The following is a 20,511-nucleotide window of genomic DNA, read 5'->3' as shown; positions in this document are numbered from 1 at the left end:
TATAAGCTATCCCAAAATAGAAAAGACTTCATAAAGAAAGAGACAAAATAAATAACAAGCATTTTGCAGAGACCTTTCGGGAAGTACCTCCTAATTCTTGCAAACATTGTGCTCAACAAGACATTGACAATGCTTGCCTTTGACCTGTAAAAGTAGATAAGATCAGACCTGTAAAAATAGATAACATTTCTTTAATATTGATCTTTACTCCCAGCGAAAAGATCTTCAAATCTATGATCAAAACAAAATTTCACAATTAATTATATCCGTATGCATACAACATAAAAATAAAAAGACAAACATAAAAGTGACGAAATATAATAATAAAGAATGCTTAAAAATTCACAACAACTCGAATTAGATCTTTGTAAAGTGTTCTCACAAATAAAGTTTAAAGTATAATTCCAACAAAAATTTTTGATTAATTAAATGTCCACGTTTTTACTCAAATTTAATTATTTTTGCCCATGTTTTACTCAAATTTAAATTACCCAAAATTAACATATGTTAGAACATGTCGGAACAACATTGTATATTCTTAATAAATTTTACCATCATCTTTTAAAGTATAATATTAAATCATTATATGAAATAAATTATTTACCCACTCATAAAAATAAAATATTCAAAGCAACAAAATAAGTGTATTAATCCATTACTGAAAATTATGAAAAATCAATAAATAAATTATTATTTACTCAAAATTATTAATTTAGTCATTCTAGAAAAAATTTTCGTAAAAAAAGATGAAAAGCAGATACCTGTATGACGAAAGATACCTGTATGACGAAAGGTCATTCTCCAGGTGGGCATTGGAAAACAAAAAATATTTACAAATTTTTGCATAATTTTTAAGAATTCAATTTTAGACTGCAAAATACAAAATTTTAACACAATCGGCTGAATAGTTTCTGAGTAATCAAATTTATAAAATCGTATATTTAAGGTTTGCTTAGTCGATTTAAGAATCCGAAAGCCAGAGAGGGAGTTCTACAAGTCGCACTGCTCTTTTTAGGGCCATTCTCACAGGATGAATTTTGCATGTTAAAAAAAGCGCATACGAAAAAGAACCTGATTGTAGAGTTAATTTTACCTGCACGAAAACTTACCAATCAGGATCTAACTCACATGTGAAAAATTTGCATCCAGTGAGAATGGTCCTTATAACACTGTTGGTAAAGAACAAATGGACCGTTATATTGGAAAACAATTAAATTGGCCCTAAGATGTCCTAATAAAAATCAAACAATGCGAAATAGTGATCCAATTTGCCCTCATTTTTAAATGGTAAATCGTAAATTGAATATATGGCCAGTTATTCAGGATTCCAGGATCTTAAATTTCGGTATTTAGGACTCTTATATGATCCTTATGTTCTCTAGCTTACAGAATACTCATTCCCGAATGTGTGTTCAATAGATCGAAAACACGATAATCAGGGCGGCACCTATTTTGCAAATTAAAAGCATCTATTAGTGGTCTTTCGTTAAGGTATTGCTTAATCATTAAAATTCATTATTTAATAGGGTTGCCCCGTTCTTACATGATTGAAATGAGCATATCAACAATAGCATCATTCTATGCAAACAAATCAGTTAGTCAGAATCCCTTTTGTCAGAACTCGACTCTTAACATCACTTAAATTCATGAAGAATTAAAAGAATAAAACGATTTGATTAATTTCTAAATAAATCCACTCGAGCTAAAAAGCGTTCAAAATGATTCATAAAGGGTCATGTAATCATTCATTAATAAATTACATCAGAACGCTAATTTAATGTTATGACATATCAGTTGCAATAGTGGATACGTTACATATTTTCTATCATTAAAATTTTTCTTATCAAACAACTTTGTATGATTTTTGGAAACTAAGATATACATTTAATTGTACGTTAGATCGTTCAATTTCTTCGAAAATTTGCAGTTTTTTTGGCTTAAGTCTAACAACTAGTATTTGGCTCAAGATACATTCTCAAAGTTCTGAAATTTTATAGGCTTCTTATTTAATATGGAAAGAAAAACTTTAACTGCTATTGGATAAAAAGTTTAGAAAAAAAGACATTTTTCCTTGAACTCCAATATATAACAGTTGGTAATAATTCGAGTCACTTTAATTTTTGTAATCGCCTATTTCGCAACAGGTAGTAGAAATTTGAGCTAATTTTATTATCGCAGATTTCTTTTTCCCATGCCTTACTTAAAGTTTCCACCAAGTTTCATCAATACGTCAACCACCACGGACTATGTTGGTCCAATTAATAATTAAGGTAAATATTGAAACATAATAAGCAGAATTCTACTACTTACACTTAATGAAGTTTCGTTATATATATATATATATATATATATATATATATATATATATATATATATATATATATATATATATATATAAACACAAATTAACATGAATAAAATAAATAGAGAAACAAGAATGGTAAAAGCAAATAGTCGTTATCAAGGCACATCTATTGCTATAAATGCGATATTTCTGAATAAAGAATAATTATCCTAAGATAAAAATTATTCTTTATATGTGTCGATATCGCAAAAAACCTTATGTTGTAAAAAATCATGAAATAAAAGAAAAATGTAAAAAGAAATCAAACTTACCGGCGTGAATTAAAACGCGGTTTAGGTTTAAAAGTACAATAATAAAACAGTTAACAAAAATCGCGAAGATGTAAAATATTGGAAGTTGTGCTTATAGTTTGAATCGAATAAAATAAAATTAAAAAAATATATTTGATCGAAGAAGAAGAAAAAAATTTTTTAGGAAAATATTAGTGCTGCCATCTATGAGAAACAATTAGTAAAAATGTAATAAAATTGAAATAATAATAAAAATGTTTAACGGATTGATTAAATTAGCAGACTAAAAAAAAAAAAAAAAAAAATCTTTTTTAGGGAAATTAATTTAAAAGTCAGTCTGTCAGGATAGAAAGCCGTTTATAGACTTATCCTTCATTCATAAATCCCTACACAATTTTACAGAAAAGACATATCCAACTTTCATAGGGTGACTTATTTAAAAATCAGAGCCTGCATACAGGGATAGAAAACCGTTTATAGGTTTTATCCGTCATTCATACAACCTTACATAATTTTAAAGTATACACGTATCACCTGCATTCATTTGGGGTGGTTCTTTACGAACCAGAGCCCATTCCACTTATACAAAATTAATAAATAAATAAATAAATATATAAATATATAAATATATAAATATATAAATATATAAATATATAAATATATAAATATATAAATATATAAATATATAAATAAATAAATAAATAAACTGTTTATTATACTGGACAATTAAAAATTAAATTAATTTTAAGAGGCTACAAATATTAAAAAATTAACTAAAAATATTTAACTAATCCAGTATAAAAGGTCATACATCCAAACTATTCCGTCCAGTGGCTTTAGGAATAGTTTATCATAGTTAGTTCCTACCTTGAAAAAATCAGAGCTTATTCTTAAAACAGAAAATGGCTATTAATTAAATCGTTTTTATATATATCAGTATCTAATAAAAACTCGTTATAGTTAGAATTATTCATGTAAAATCTATGAATTTGATTGGCAATAATATTAGAAAAAACCTTATTGGCTAAGTTAGAGTTAAAATGTATGCATTTTTTAACTGGAAATTTAAAATCATTTCTTTTGTCAAAAAGTTTAAATGTAATATTTTTATCTGCATTAATATTAAGAGTCAAATCTAAAAAATTTGCTGAAGAATTACTATTATTTGTTTTATTAAGAATTAATTCATTTGGATAAATATGTTTTGCTAGAATATCGAAATCATTAAAATTAATAACTAATAGATCATCAATGAATCTGAGAAAGAGAGAATCAATTGGAAGATTAACATGTGATTTTACAAATCTATATTCTTGTAGAAAAAGAAAAATATTGCAGATGTTAGTACTAAAATTATTTCCCATGGGAATACCATTAATTTGTTGAAAAAGGTGGTCATTGAAAAGAATATAATTGTTCAATATATATATATATATATATATATATATATATATATATATATATATATATGTTCAAAAAGGAAGAAAATTAAGAGAAATAATGAGTTTTATTTGCATGCACTGAAAGTATATAGAAGTCAAGAAACTCAGTGTATCAATAATATAGCCAAATCAAAATATATCAATATAACAGTGTGAGGAGCACTCAAAAAATTTCAAACGAAAAAAGAACACGTTAAGTAAAAAATATTTACGAAATAAAATATATCACGCAAAAAAATAAAAAAAACACTGTTGTATTGATATATTTTGCTTTGGCCATATTGATGCAATATTAGAAAGCACTCCTTTTTCTGGATTTAATCGTGTGAGCTGATGAAGAGATTATATCTTTTGATTATTTTGTTTTCCGGCTTTTTATTATATATTTTTTAAATAATTTGTGAAACTATTTCGTTTTAATATTTCTCTTCTTCTCTTTTCATTAATCTTCATTATTTTCCATGTTTTCTCTATATTTTTAACTTATAAATATATATATTTGAAAAAATTATTTTGATAGTGTTAAAACTAACATTTTAGACCTTGTAGATGATTTAAGAATACAAAAAGAAAACTATTACATTACCCCAGAGTTGGCCGTCGATTACAGCAATTGATTACAATTGTAATTGATTACAGATAATTACAGATATGTAATCAATTACTTGCAATCACGATTACAAGTAATCAAAATTTTTGATTACATCAGAGTAGAGTGAAAATGTAATCGATTACATTTTTCAATTACAGTAATCAATTACTTGTAATCATGATTACAAAGTTTGATTACACCTGCAATCATGATTACATTGTCGATTACAGTAATCAATTACTTGTAATCGTGATTACAAAACTTTCAAAAAATTTTGATTGCAGCTGTAATCATGATTACAATTTTAATTACAGTAATCAATTACTTGCAATCATGATTCCAAGTAATTGCGATTTCAAGTAATCACAATGAAAACGATTACGGGTAATTATGATTACAAGTAATCAAAATATATGATTACATGTAATCATGATTACATGTAATTTGATTACATGTAATTGTGATTGCTTGTAATCAAACTATACGATTACAAGCCCTTACACTTGTATACTACATGCAAATTCATTATGTAAGCATGTATGAGTTCATATATTTTTATGTACATAGAATGTACGCACGCATGAACGTACAATTTGTGATTCCTATATATACAATGTATGCACAGACGTTGTTTGTGCGTACAATATTCATAATTATATATTATAATATACTTAATGCAATACGTATATGCTTAGTACATATAATTATGCATTTATGATACATGTATGCATGTATGTTAGTTTGTACGAAAAGGCAATGTTTTATATTTTTGTATACATAGAAAATATATGTATGAGCGTATATGAAAATAATGTTTGTACGTTTGCATGATTTTATGTACTTAAGTACAAACATTGTATAAATTTACGATAATAGCACGTATACGTAGGTATATAAAATTGTACGTATTTACGTACAATATGTAAGAATGTTATTTAAATTTACAATATATGCACGTAGTTGCGTAAATTAAATGCATACATGTTCATTTACATGTACATCGATATATGTACATGCAAAGTATGTACTTATGTACAACGTACGTATGTACTTGTATAACTACATACTTTGTTAATACTTATGCGCATGTAATGCATGGATGTTCAAAAAAATAGTTATATGCACAGTGTACGTATGTACATGCAACGTATACATGTGCGTAATTACAAGTAATGTACAAATACATGCGTACATTTAAATATATGTAATTACAATATACACATACATTGTGCGTTCATTAAAAAAATGTATATAAGTAAAGTTATTAAAGTTTGTTTTAAAATTTATTCTAAGGCATATAAAACTCTACCTCATATTTTTTAGAAAGTAAACGATAATTTTATTTTAAATTTCTAAATATTATTTCCACACATGAAATTTACCGTTTTTTTTGCCATTTAAAAAATTTCTATGAACCATGCATTATGTTATAAAAAAATAAATCTGTATTGTCAAACATTTCATGAAAACACCTGAAAATAATTCTTTATTCAAAGAATTTCAAAATGACATAGAACAATTAAAGCTGAAAACTAAATTTAAATATCGTTTGATTTTGTCATTTAACTTGCTTGAGTCCTTATAAGTTAACTGACATGCATTTTGCATTGTACACATATTTAGACGTAAATGTAATGTGCAGTCCGCAAAAAAAAAAAAAAACGAATCACCCTGAATAACTTTCGTTCTAATGATCGGATTTTCACGAACTAAATGTCAATCTTAATGGTTCTTGGGGGTGACCTCAAATATGTTAATTATTAGTGCTAACTATTAATTAAGTTACGAAATCAGACACAAAAACGTACTTTCTCTGAATAAACATATATTTTTTTTGCATATTTGGAATCTAGACACTTGAATTAGGGGGGGTAGACAAAATTTAAAAAAAAATGGGTGGTAAATTGGGCTGCAATAAAGGTTCATATATTTGGCGATAGTCCAGAAAACCGCCAAAAAAAGTCGCCTGCGCAAATAAATATTTTAAGATAACCCATTGACTAATTCAAAAGAGGAGTGCTTAATTTTACTAGGTTGCTACGCAACCAAGCTCTGATAGTAAAAAAATTGAAATAATGTTCAGTGATTGCTCGGAGAGGTTTAATTTATTGTTAATAGAAAATATCTCGAAGTTTCTAGGCAATAAACAATTTTTTTAGGGGATTTCTGTCCAAAAAGCAAAAAAAAAAATTATTTTGATCTCCCTTGAAAAGTAAATTTGAATCGATTTATAAATTATTTATGATAGTTTTTAGAATTTAAATACATGAACTTTTTATCTGATATTATTTAGATTACACTGTTTTTACTATATTTATTCGAGGATTTTATACTAAAATCAAATGAACATAACTTATTATAGCTATATACACAATTTTAGGGATAATCATTTTTACAGCTTTAATCGAGTCTTCTAGGCAAGAAAGTTTGAAGGAATAAAAAGTGCTTGAAAAATAAAATGTAGATTGTATAATAATTCTAATGCACATTTACAAGGTTTTCTATAATTTACGATATTTCTTTTTTCTATAACTCAAGGAATTGCTGAATGTTTAGTGGCATTTTAAAAAGATTGAAATATGTTATGTTTAAGAATAAGATATTGAAATAATATGTTGCATATTGTAGGATTCATTGTTTAAAAAATCGCTTCATTCTACTAGATATTTAGGTTAAATCGTTTTCCTTGGATAAAGATGATTAGCAAATAGCATACTCATGTTTCGATACATTCTGAAACTTATACGTTCGCAAATTCACCATAAAATGTCGCACAGCATATTCTTCAATAACAATAAGCAGCATTTACCACCAAATACTGCTACTATGGTTATTTTTGCTTTCTTATATATATCTGATGCTCTCTTTTTAAACAGTGCTCGTAAGATCCTTAAGATACTGAAATGGGGGCACAAAAACTTAAAAGATAAAATATTTAATTTCATTAACTCAAAATATCTGGTGTCAAAATGTTAATTTTTAAGTTAAATATAACTTTTACAATATTGATGTTCTTACGTTTTTGAAGACCACATGAATCCTGATAAAATATTTAAATGCATATGTTTACCTTAACGAGTGTAAAATCCTTATCAAAATAAGGATCAAGACCCAAATGTAAAACAGTATAATTGACGATAAAAACTCAACTGGCTTCAAAACATGTAAAGAGGGAAGTAAAAGTCGACATGCTTCGAGTTTTTAAATATAATCGCCCATTCTCAAGACTTGTCAGGCTTGGATAACTTATGTCTTTTATTATTGGACGCTCAAAACATGTCTATTTTTATTATCATCTATTATTTTTTTAAATCAATGAAGTTTTTATATTTTCGATTCAGTTTCTTGGATTATCCATTTAGTTAGACAACATATTAAATTATTTCACTCGATATTAAAATAAGTTTTACATATGTTATTGGCACAGGTTCTTAGATTGAAAAAATAATAATTCACTACTTCGTAAAAAAATTAATGCAGTAACAAGCCTTAACATTTTAATTTAAGGTCATAAAAAAATTCCGTTTACAATTGAAATTTCAAAAGTCGAATGTGAAAATGGAATGTCCCCTAGTACCAGGAATCGAAATTAAATAGTTACAAGGGCAACTTTTTTAAACAAGTTAGCGTTTCCGTCCTACTCGAAGTTGTTTGAAAATGTATTTTTTATATATCGATTCCAAAGTTTATTCTACGTATATTTCCGGGTATACTTTCGGAGTATTTCGATCGAGTTTATTTTTACACCCTTATTTTCTTAAAATTATAATTTTTTTTTTTTTTTGTCGAATGCCTGGTTAGGCAATGACGAAAGAATTATACCCAATATATTTATGCACATATGTACTGTATATGTACACACATATGTACATAATATGAACATTATATGTTCATTTCATCATATGTACATTCATGAATTTGCATCTGTACGCTATATGTATATACATCTGTACAATATATACATCTGTGCAATATATGCATCTCAAATGTGTGTATGTGCATACGTTATTCATGGCGAATATATGCATGAATATATGTAAAATATAAATTGCCCAATGTACGTACAATCGTACACAAATGTATTATGCATATTTGGATACATACATTGAACATGAACATATTGTGTATATGTACATCCATGCATTGGAAATGCATATGATGTACATGTATACATACATATATTGTACATAATATATATATTGTACATACTACATATATACCTATATTGTACATGCATACATATATTATACTGTTCATAAATAGATTGCACATGCATGCATGGGACATACATCCTACAGACAATGTATGTATGTTTGTACAAACAACAAGCACTTGTATATACATGAGTACATGAACATAGATATACATTTTACCTACACAAATATTTGCATAAAATGCATAGATTCATTGTGTATAAATGTACATGTCTACATTGTTTGCACATACATACGTAATTATTAGCTATATACATACGTACATATATTTTATACTTACAATATAAGTGTATGTACATGTGTGTGAAACTAAAATGTCTGAACTAGATAAAATCATCTGTACACACATTTTTGTTACATTCATTTGTACGTATACAAATACGTACAAAATGCAGTACATGTAAATGCGTGCAAAATGTATCATTATTAAACACATTGTACTATCTACTGTAAAATATAATCATTTATAAGAATACAATAGTTTTGTAATTGCGTATTTAGATTACATGCAATCATAATTACATGTAATCAAATTACATGTAATCAAATTACATGTAATCAAATTACATGTAATTAAATTACATGTAATCATGATTACATGTAATCATTTTCGTTGTGATTACTTGTAATCGCAATTACTTGGAATCATGATTGCAAGTAATTGATTACTGTAATCAAAATTTTAATCATGATTGCAGCTGTAATCAAAATTTTTCGAAAGTTGTAATCACGATTACAAGTAATTGATTACTGTAATTAATATTGTAATCATGATTACAGCTGTAATCAAAATTTTTGAAAATTGTAATCATGATTACAAGTAATTGATTACTGTAATCAAAAAATGCAATCGATTACATTTTTGGCCAACTCTGCATTACCCAAAACAATTTGGCCATATGGGTTAAAATGATACCTCCCAACATACGCGGATTAACTTTAATAGCTCCTCTCTCACTTTTTCACATTAAAGCTAAGCACACAAATCGAATTAAACAGGGCTCTGAATGTAATAAAAACTGTCTTAGTGACAATTTATATGTACATTTTTTTCTAATAAGGAAAAAGATTTTAATAAACATTGCAATATTAAACTAATGAAAGATCTTGGTTCCTCTCTTAAATATAATGATATCTATTAGCTTCAAGATCTTATTGTCCCATTTTCTTTTACTAATTTACACTTTAATATTGTTTGTTTCGATCTCGTGAAAGCTAGAATGTAAAATTTTACTAAATAAAAAGAAAAAAGAAACATTTAGATAACTTATAATTTGTCATTAGCTTTCAAATAATATAGTTGACAATTTAAATAATTTGTTTCCATTAAAAGGTTTTAGCATAAATAAAAGCAATAAATATGATAAAACTTTTGGTAAAACTATTTTTTAAATATAACGATATTAGCAAACATTTAGGGAAAATTAATAAATCCTATTATAAATGTCACTGGGAAGAAAAGAAATATTTTGAATTTTTTGAACATCTTAAACATATTATTACTGGTAATTTAAATATTACAGAAAATTTAGAACAAAGAAATCTAATGTTGAAAGTCACAAAATTTAGGCCCATTCACTATATATTAATAAATTTCTCAAAGGATATTTTAATGATCTCAATTAATTTTGTTTAAAGATCTCAAATAGCTTCTTTTTACCTTAAGGTATGTCAACAAAATATGAAAAGGCTGTTTCGTATTGCTTTAAGTACTTTATTTTTAATAAAAAGGGAAGTAATTTTTTAATCTAACAGCAAATTTTTCTGAAGCTGATCTAGCAATTAAGCAACTTAAAAAGAATTTTGTAATTACCCTCTTAGACAAAGATGACAATAATTATGTAATCTTTTGTTAACAAATTCTAAATTGAAATTTTAAATAAGGAATTAATAAACAGTAAAAGTTTTAAGCTTAGTAATTTAAACAATAATATTATCATTTCAAAAATTCCAGTTCTCTGTAAGAAGTCAAAAATTAAAATTGATAACGTACTATTTCCATACTTAATTATGAGTCTAAATTTAATAAAATTCTTATTAATTTTAAAACAATCACTTGTGGGTCTAATACTTGCTTAATTAAACCCAAAACCATTTTCTCAAACTAATTTAAAATTATAAACAAAATTATTAAAAAAGATTTATCATGGATTACCCTCAATAATCAACCTATTTTAGAATTTATTAAACTGAATAAAAATAAGTTCTATATTGACATTTGTTTTCCAAGATCACTTTAATAGCATTCTCCTTTCTTAACTAAAACATTTTTTTTCAAGTTATTACTATTATAATAAAAACTTCCTTAATTGCGATTCTGATTATTTGGAAATCCTAATTAATATACGTCCTTATAATTATTATCTGTATAATGGAAATCTTTTTTATTCAGATAGATGGATTCATTTCCCTCCATTAGCCAGAAGTGACGAAAAATTTGATCCACAAGGATCTACTTTTTCGTCAATTCAGGCTTCAATTCATTTTCATAAAAAAATATATGCTTTAAAAATTTGATTTCAGATTTATTGACGATTTAATTTTCTTAAATTTCCTGAATTACACAATTTAGTTAAATAATATTTACATCTAGGAAATAATTTTGCTTCGTAGTTAAAGTTCACGGTCTCATGGATTTGATCTAGCTGTCGCTAGATCCTGAAGGATTAGACACAACAACACATTTATTTATTTTTTGAAAAAAAAAATTTTTTTTTTTGTATTGAAAAAGGGAAAAAATAGCTGCATTTTTTACTTACACAATAAAAGGAATGATTTTAAGTTTAATATAAATAAACTAATTATATGGAATTCTAATGTTACTAAAAACATTTATTTAAGTACTATTTTCAATGGAATAAAAAGAATAAAAAGAATTTGTAGTAGTATTTATTAGCCAAAAAACAAATCGACAAACTCTTCCAAAATTTGATTAAAAACAATATAAGCGATATCTGACTAATATAATTGAATTCTATGTAAAATCAAGTTACATATAATACTATATATAATACAAGTTAATTGTGTATTAAAATTATAAAGGAGTTTATTTACACAAAAAAAAATTTTGTTTTCGAAAGTTATATCTTTACCATGCACAGATATAATTCAACAAATCCGTGGCGGAAAATCTTTTAAAATTTAATAAAAGATTTTTTCGATAAATGTTAAAATTTCTCTAAAAATCATCAAAATTAAGCTGTTGTAATTAAAATTGACCTTTTATTAATTATGTACTTTGAATTATCTGGCATAATCTATAATTACCTTGCTCAAATCCAGTTCCGGGACAATCTATAGTAACAGCAAAATCAAATGCGATTTTAAACTCCAGCTTTAACTTTGTAATCTGGTAAAAATATAATCCAGCTTTATATTTTGTAATCTGGCAAACTAGTAACGAAAATATTTTTAAATCATTTTTGCAAGATGTCAGTAAGTAAATAGATGCCTTAACTAGCTACTCATTCTAAGTATAACTTTTTGTGTATTATTTTGTAATTTTCGAAAAAATTTTGTTTTGTATTTGCTTACATTTTTGTATTTTTTGCTTGTTGTTTGTTTGTTTGTATGTTTTATTTTCTTTCTGTTTCTTTTGATGCTCCTCACGCTATTGTATTGATATATTTTACTTTGACTATATTAATACGATATTATAAAGCACTCTAATTTACTTAGATAATCAAGTGAGTTAACCATGAGATTTGATATTTTCATTATTTTGTTTTCTGGCCTCTTAAATTTCTAAATATTTTTTATAATTTTTCCCCTTTTCTTTTTTCGTATTATTTTCTCCTCTTTATATATATATATATATATATATATATATATATATATATATATATATATATATATATATATATATATATATATATATATATATATATATATATATATATATATATATATATAATACAAAAATTATAAACACTTTTGTATTAATAAAAGCATTAAATGATTTTCCTTAATGCGTAGGGTTACAAGGTATGCGATGATTGAGCCTTTTCACTCATTTTCTGTTAGTACTTAATGCAGGAGCGATTGTTTTTGCGTGTCTCTTGCTGTATGATGTGTTATCTATGTAAGATCCGACGGAACCATCCGGAGTTTTGTCCACCCCCCTCCCTTGTGGAGAGTTGATGTGAAATGTTATAGCCACCAGTCTACCCGTAAATAAAACTTATGAAGGAATAATTGGCTCACGACTGAATTAGTTAGACTAATTGTAACCAATGGTAACAGGGATGTAGCCCTGTTATTACAAGCCGGCAGGATTTTCGTCGCAGAGGAAACCTTTTGGAGGAAACTTACGCAGTCCTATCTCTTGGGAACTAAGCTTAACGAAGGCTGGCTGTGGCGTCGGTATTCCCATCCCAGACACCGGGGAAAAAGTTGCCTTTCGGCGTGGAAGGAAAGGAAGGATTCCTCATCCCATCGTCAACTACCTGTACCTCGTCGCTAGTGGAATGCTGATGGTGAATCGAAATGGTCCCCTGATACCAGTTGATGCGTGTCCCATCAATAGAGTTGACCGATGACACTACGGTGCCCCATCCATAGAGTTGACAGATGACCCTACAGTTCTTAATGCTCAAGTTTGTGAAAAAAGTGAAAACAAAAGTTTTGTGAACGAGTAAATATCATGAATATTCATGAAGAGCTACGAAATAAGTGCGCGTTTTAAAAAATAAAAATGATATTTTTTTTTTTTATCTTCAATGAAAAATTGATGAAGGTCGACGTTGGCGAGTAGGTTGTTCATATTTTATTGAAATTAGATATGAGTAGTGATATAAAACAAACAAAAAGAACAAAAAGGTAACAAAAAGAAAAGGAAAAATAGGAAAAATAAAGAATGTCCAAAAAGTTCAAATGATTCGAAGATAGATCTAGGTAATGGATGCATACATTATCACGTTAATATCGACGAAAAAAAATAAAAAATGAGAACAAAATAGAAAATGTGGACCTAAAAGAAATTTTAAAAAGTTATGAAGATATTTTTGCAAAACGTAAACATGATGTGGGAGAAATCAGAATGGAACCACAGAGAGTCAGGTTAACTTCAGATTTACCTATATCTCTAAGGCCATACAAAACATCCCCTAAACAACAGCAGGAAATTGATTTACAAATAGAGGAATTGTTAAAAAATAACATTATAAAAGAAAGTTCATCCCCTTATGCTGCCCCTATAACTTTAGTCTTTGAAAAAGAAGAAAATAAAAAGAGTCGTTTATGTGTTGACTTTAGGAAATAAAATCAAATTACAAAAACAGATTCTGAACCTCTACCTTTAATACAGTCTTTAATTGAAAAATTGCCCAATAGTAGTTATTATTCTAAAATTATCCTCTAATTATTGACCACCTCACAAGATACATTTGGGCTTTTGCGTCAAAATCCATTAGCTCAGAAACTTATACTAATTTAATACTAATTTTTTCAGAATCAAATTCCTAAATCTTTGTTGAGTGATCGAAACGCTGCCTTTACTTCTTCTCATTTTAAAACATTTTTGAAACATAATAAAATTCAACAATTATTGACAAGTGCACATAGTCCGCAGTCTAATGGCAAGGTTGAACGCCTTGGTAAAACAATAATTACACGTTTAAAATGTAAAATTAATGAAAAACCTACTAAAACTCCCTGGCCTACTTTGTTAAAAGATATAGCTAATACTCATAACTTAACATCTCATTCTGTAACAAAATTTCCATCTGTATACCTCATGCATGGTAGACTCCCCTATGAAAATCCTTTAATTGAAGAAATCTATCCACCTGTTCAGGAATCTAAAAAAATAGCAATTCAAAGAACTAAAGAATATCATGAAAGAAACAAAATTTATTATGATGCTAGATTTTTAGATATAGAGTTTAGAACTGATGAATTAGCGATGTTTGAAGAATTTATCTATCTTAATACGTGGAAGTTGTCACCTCATTTTAGTGGACCGTATAAAGTTCTTCAAAAAATTTCAGAAGCTAATTACAAAATAAATGAAAAAAATAATTTAAGTAAACAAAATTTTGAAATAGTGCATGCATCAAAGTTAAGGAAATATCACAACCCACAAAAGTTGAAATTAAGTCATGAATAGTGTCCAAAGGAAAAGAAATTTTTTTTTTACTTTCTTCAAACGAAGAATTAAAACCTATATTTTTGAGAGATACGAATCGCGTGTGGGGATGTTTACCTCAACATCATTTGGATGTGAGGGCGATGAAAGCTGAACTTTTTTTTTTCTATCAACAAGGTGAGAAAAATTTTTATAAGCAATTTTTGTATGGACCTGTCTGGATCTCTTAATATTCCTGTGCTTCATGAAATTCTGTTTTCTTCCATTTTAACGGGAAATAGACTTTCATCAAGTAAATAATCCCTTTAAACACACAGAATCTTAAATTCTGATTAAGTGACACTTGTTGTCCAGTTCGCTCACATAAAAATTGCGTATATTTTTAACCACACAGAATCTTAAATTCTGATTAAATGACACTTGTTGTCCAGTTCGCTCGCATAAAAAATTTGTATATTTTTGTGTGAAAAATTTCTTTGAAAATTTTAGTAGAATAGTTACATAAATATGTATTATTTTTCTTTCTGTTTAGTTGACTAAACAGATACATTGCATTATCATGTTGTTATTGTTGTCATTGTAAATAATTGTTTTTTTTTACCCATAATTGAAAAAATTTTATTTTTAGTAGGGGAAAGGAACAGTCGCACCAACCTAAATTTTTTTATTTTGACTTACCAAAATTTTTTTGTGGAGGGGATGTAATACAAAAATTATAAATACTTTTGTAATAATAAAAGCATTAAAACTCTTTTTCATAAAATGTCTTTGGTAAAGAATAGGTGTAGATATATTCTATTTTGGGACTCAAGGCTGAAAACATACCATTGAATTATAATTACACTTATATTTCAACGGAGTTATTTTTGGAGTATTTCACTCTTTCACTTCCATATTAGGAAGCATTAAATTACTTTCCTTAATGCGTAGGGTTACAAGGTATGCGACGATTGAGCCTTTGCACTCATTTTCTGAGTTTTGTCCACCCCCTGCCTTGTGGAGAGTGGATGTGAAATGTTATAGCCACCAGTCTACCCGTAAATTAAACTTATGAAGGAATAATTGGTTCACGACTGAATTAATTAAGTTAATTGTAACCAATGATAACAGGAATGTAGCCCTGTTATTACATACATGCATACATACATATATACATATATATATATACACTGAAGAGCCAAAAAAACTGGTACAGGCATGAGTATGCAAATAAAGGGGTATGGAGCCAATCAAAGTACAGCGCTGTGATCGGCAACGCGTATATAAGACAACGAGTGTCTAGCACAGTTCTTAGATCGGTTACTGCTGCTACAATGCCAGGTTATACAGATTTAAGTGAGTTTGAGCGTGGTGTTATAGTCGGCGCGCGGGAGATGGGGCATAGCATCTCCGAGATAGCAATGAAATTTGGATTTTCACGTACGCTCATTTCACGAGTATACCGTGAGTATCGGAAATCCACCGAAATCCCCAGACATGAACATTATTGAACATATTTGGGATGCCTTGCAACGTGATGTTCAGAAGATATCCCCACCCCTTCTTACTCCCACTGGTTTATGGACAGCCCTGCAAGATTCATGGGGTCAATTATCTCCAGCACTACTTCACACATTGATCGAATCCATTCCACGTCGTGTTGCGACACTTCTGCGTGCTCGCGGGGGCCCTACATGATATTAGGCAGGTATACCAGTTTTTTTGGCTCTTCAGTGTATATATATAAATATATATATATATATATATATATATATATATATAGGAAACTCGGAAAGCACGGAAGACGAATTATAAGATATACAGGCCAAATAGTGACCACAAAGAGTGAATTAAATTTAAAAAAAAACTAAACCCGTAACAATAGAAAGAAAAAAAGCGAAGATGAGTTTGTATAGGACATACGCCAAGAATGTCCCTGAAAGTCCCAACTAGAGCTGCTTTCACATGGGAAAGAGGCCAGCAGAAACTAACCTACAGACAAATGGTAGTAAAGGAAAGAAACATTTTCGAAAGATCGAGCTGAGGGAATGCTAGGAAAGCGGTGCTTGACCGCCTGGGATGGAATGCCAAACTTGTGGCTTCACGCTCCCCTTTGAATCGAATTCAACAATAATTACGCAAATTGTAATAATAAAAAGGATTTTATTTCATTGTGGTTCAGTGGTTAAATCCAAACTGAAACTTAAGAAGTGCAGAAAAAAATAATAAAAAAATTGTTTGCGCTCAGCGCCATCTGTTATCATAAATCCTCAACACTCCCCACTTGAACTCCTCCGAGTTCACTAAAATTTTAAACATAAAAATTAGACAAAAATAACATAAACATATTAAAAAAATAACATTTAAATACAAATAAATTTGAAATGAGATGCAAATATTCACTTGAAAGAAAATTAAAAAAAAACATAATCTAATAAGAAAATTAAAATAAAAACATTATCATTGTTCATTTCAGTCATTGAGTTCTAAAGGATAAATAAGTTGTACAGGGCGTTTATACTCGCCGTTGGATTTGCGAATAAGGCAAGATCTTACAAGTCCATCACTCCCTTGAAATACTTTTGTTATGATACCTATGTCCCATAATAGTTTTGATTTTGTGGTGCCCTCCATCATAACCACATCTCCCACTTTCAAACATTTTGTTTGGTTAGGAGAAGTAAAGTTGTGCGCAGATCTCAAATTAAACAAATAGCGCTCCTTCCAGCGCTTCCATAAATTAGCCAATAATGTAGCTTGGTATTCTTTTCTTTTTATAAGAATCTTTTTGGTGGATTCTCTATGGATGGTTTCTATGAAATGGGTAGGATACTCTACCTTTTCTTTACCAGGGGTTAAAAACTGTGATGGGGTAAGAATTTCCGGTTCACCAATTTCGTTAGTGACGTAGGACAAGGGTCGAAGATTAACGATGGTTTCGATTTCAGTCAATATAGTGGTCATCTCTTCAAAATTTAAAAGAGCTTTTCGAAATATTTTCTTTAGAGGCTCTTTGACACTTTTTACCAATCTTTCATAAAATCCTCCCCACCAAGGGGCAAGTTGGACGATGAATTTCCTGGATATTCTTTTAGCAGCAAGAAAGTTTTTGAACTCGGAATTTTCCAAAATATCAAATAATCCTTGAAGCTCTTTATCGGTACATTTAAAAGTCTTGGCGTTGTCGGAGTAGATTGTATGACAACCACCTCTTCTAAAGAGAAATCTTCTGAATGCGAGCAGAAAAGTCGAAGTAGACATGTCTGTGACTAATTCAAGATGTATTGCTCTCGTGACTGCGCATGTGAACAAGGCTATATATGATTTCTTTATTCCATTTTCACCCTTGATGTAGATTGGTCCGGCAAAATCAATTCCGCATACTGTAAAAGCAGGAGTTTCACTAATTCGATCTTTTGGAAGCTGTCCAGTCATTTGGGTAGAAGGCTTGGCTGTGTATCTGCGACAAATCAAACATTTCGAGACAACCTTTTTTACTAATTGTCTTCCTTTAGGCACCCAAAATCTTCTTCGAATTTGTACTAGAGTGCTCTCTACTCCAGAATGAAATACACTTTCGTGTTCTCGCTTAACAAGCAACTCTGTAAATTTAGACTGTCTTGGTATGATTATAGGCTTTTTCTCATCAAAAGAATAATCTCCTTCGTCCAATCTTCCTGTGATTCTCAGGATACCTTTTTCATCAAGATAAGGAGCTAAATTGAAAATAGTAGAAGAAGCTGGAATAGGCAAACTAGATTGGAGAGCTCGTATCTCACTTTCAAAGAATTTTGCTTGAGTAAGCTTTACTAGTATATCTTCAGAATTTCGGAGCTCTTCTGCAGTCAAAGTGTCCATATTCGGCTTAACTTTCTTTAAACAGTTCAAATATCGCACTACCCACGCTATGATTCTAACAACTTTTTCGAGGTTGCTAAAGTTAGCGATATTCATCAACTCAAGTTCTTCACCATCTACACATTTCATAACGGTGATTTCATTTTTACGATACTCAATTTGTTCATCATTTTCTTTGAAGAGTTTCAATTCTGGCCACATTTCGGTCGGAAGCGACAACCAAGGTGGCCCCTTCCACCAAATGTCGGAATTCTTCAATATACTCATGGAAGCACCTCTACTAATAAGATCGGCAGGATTGTCAATTCCGGGGCAGTGGAACCAGTCCTTAGGTTGAGTAATCTCTTGAATTTCTTCCAATCGGTTACGCACAAATTGTTTAAAACGAATGGCAGGAGTTTTTATCCAACAGCACACAATAGAGGAATCGCACTAAAAGATACTGTCATACGGAATTTTTATGGCTCTAGTAATAGTTCGAAATAATCTAGCAGAGAGGAGGGCACCTAGTAGCTCAAGTCGTGGTAATGTAATCATTTTGAGGGGAGCAATTCTACTTTTAGCTGAAACAAAACATGTAGAAATATGCCCATCACTAGTTTCTGATCTAATATATGCAACTGCACCATAACCCTTTAAGCTGGCATCAGAGAAGATATGTAACTGTGAACTTATAATTTCTTTGTTACCTGCTTCGAAAAAATAATAACGCGGTATTTTCAAATCATTAAGTTCACCGAATTGTTTACATATTTCGCGCCACTGATTTTCCATATCTAAGGGTAGCTCTTGATCCCACTCCAATCCGCTTTTCCAAATGCTTTGAACTAGAGATTTTAGAAGCATTGTAAAGGGTCCCAAAAATCCTACTGGATCAAAAATACGCCCAATGATTTTCAAAATAAATCGTTTTGTTATTTGCCCTGTGTCTATCAATTTTAACAGATATTTGGACTCAAAGTAAAATAGATCTTTTTCAGGATCCCAACAAACTCCCAAAACTTTAAATGGAAAGCCTGATTGACCTAACGATTCCTTTTCATTCTGAACCTCTATACCTGCATTCTTCCATAATTCACGTAATTTTTTATCATTTGTTTGAAACTTTCTCAATACCATGCCCGCATCCCGAAATATTTCAACACAATCAGAACTTATTTGAAATGCTGTATCTGTACTGTCACTTCCCCCTATGACGTCATCGACATATACCCTTTCATTTAGTAATTCATACGCAAGAGGCTTTGATTTTGCAAACTTTTTAACTTGCTCTTTAATAGTAGCCGCTAAGAGAAAAGGGCTACAGTTGATACCAAATAGTACGCGGCAAAATCTATAAATTACTGTAGACGAATCATTATCGGGGTCATCTGACCAAAGAAATCTTGTGACATCTCGATCTTCTACATTAATCCCTATTTGTAAGAAAGCTTGTTGAACGTCCCCTATAAAAGCAATCTTGTTTTCCCGAAACGCTAGCATAAGTTCATATATATCTGGGTATAAATTTGGCCCAATATACAAACAATCGTTAAGAGACCATTCATTTTTCTTATGCGCGGAACCGTCAAATACAATCCTTAATTTGCTAGTTAGTTTATCGTTTCTTATAACCGCCCTATGAGGTAAATAACATTGTTTATAAATTTGGGGATCAGTGTTTTTAACTTTCTCAATTATCCCTTCATTTTCGTAAGTTTTTATAACTTTTTTATATTCTTCAAACAAGGATTTATCATTTTTAAA

General features: G+C 29.1%; 1 protein-coding gene across 1 annotated transcript; it reads right to left on the bottom strand.

Annotated features, from left to right (window-relative positions):
• Positions 1–17,379: 17,379 nt before the first annotated feature.
• LOC147801162 (uncharacterized) lies at positions 17,380–20,247 on the bottom strand. The gene is made up of 2 exons (XM_087155122.1): positions 19,636–20,247; positions 17,380–19,197 (listed from the first exon to the last, which is right to left on the bottom strand). Exons 1-2 carry the CDS (start codon positions 20,245–20,247, stop codon positions 17,380–17,382), a joined length of 2,430 nt encoding a protein of 809 aa, XP_087011248.1.
• Positions 20,248–20,511: the final 264 nt, after the last annotated feature.

Source organism: Parasteatoda tepidariorum, chromosome 11 (assembly GCF_982258835.1).
Source record: "Parasteatoda tepidariorum strain Cologne lab strain chromosome 11, Ptep-v5.0, whole genome shotgun sequence".
In the NCBI taxonomy this organism is placed as follows: domain Eukaryota; kingdom Metazoa; phylum Arthropoda; class Arachnida; order Araneae; family Theridiidae; genus Parasteatoda; species Parasteatoda tepidariorum.
The sequence above is the reverse complement of the archived record's forward strand: the minus strand, read 5'-3'. Positions and strand labels throughout refer to the sequence as shown.

Coding starts and splice junctions, on each gene's coding strand:
- LOC147801162 (XM_087155122.1), bottom strand. CDS start 20,247: ATGCTAGCGTTTCGGGAAAACAAGATTGCTTTTATAGGGGACGTTCAA. Junction 19,198..19,635: donor TTGGGCGTATTTTTGATCCA/GTAGGATTTTTG, acceptor AGTATCTTTTAG/TGCGATTCCTCTATTGTGTG.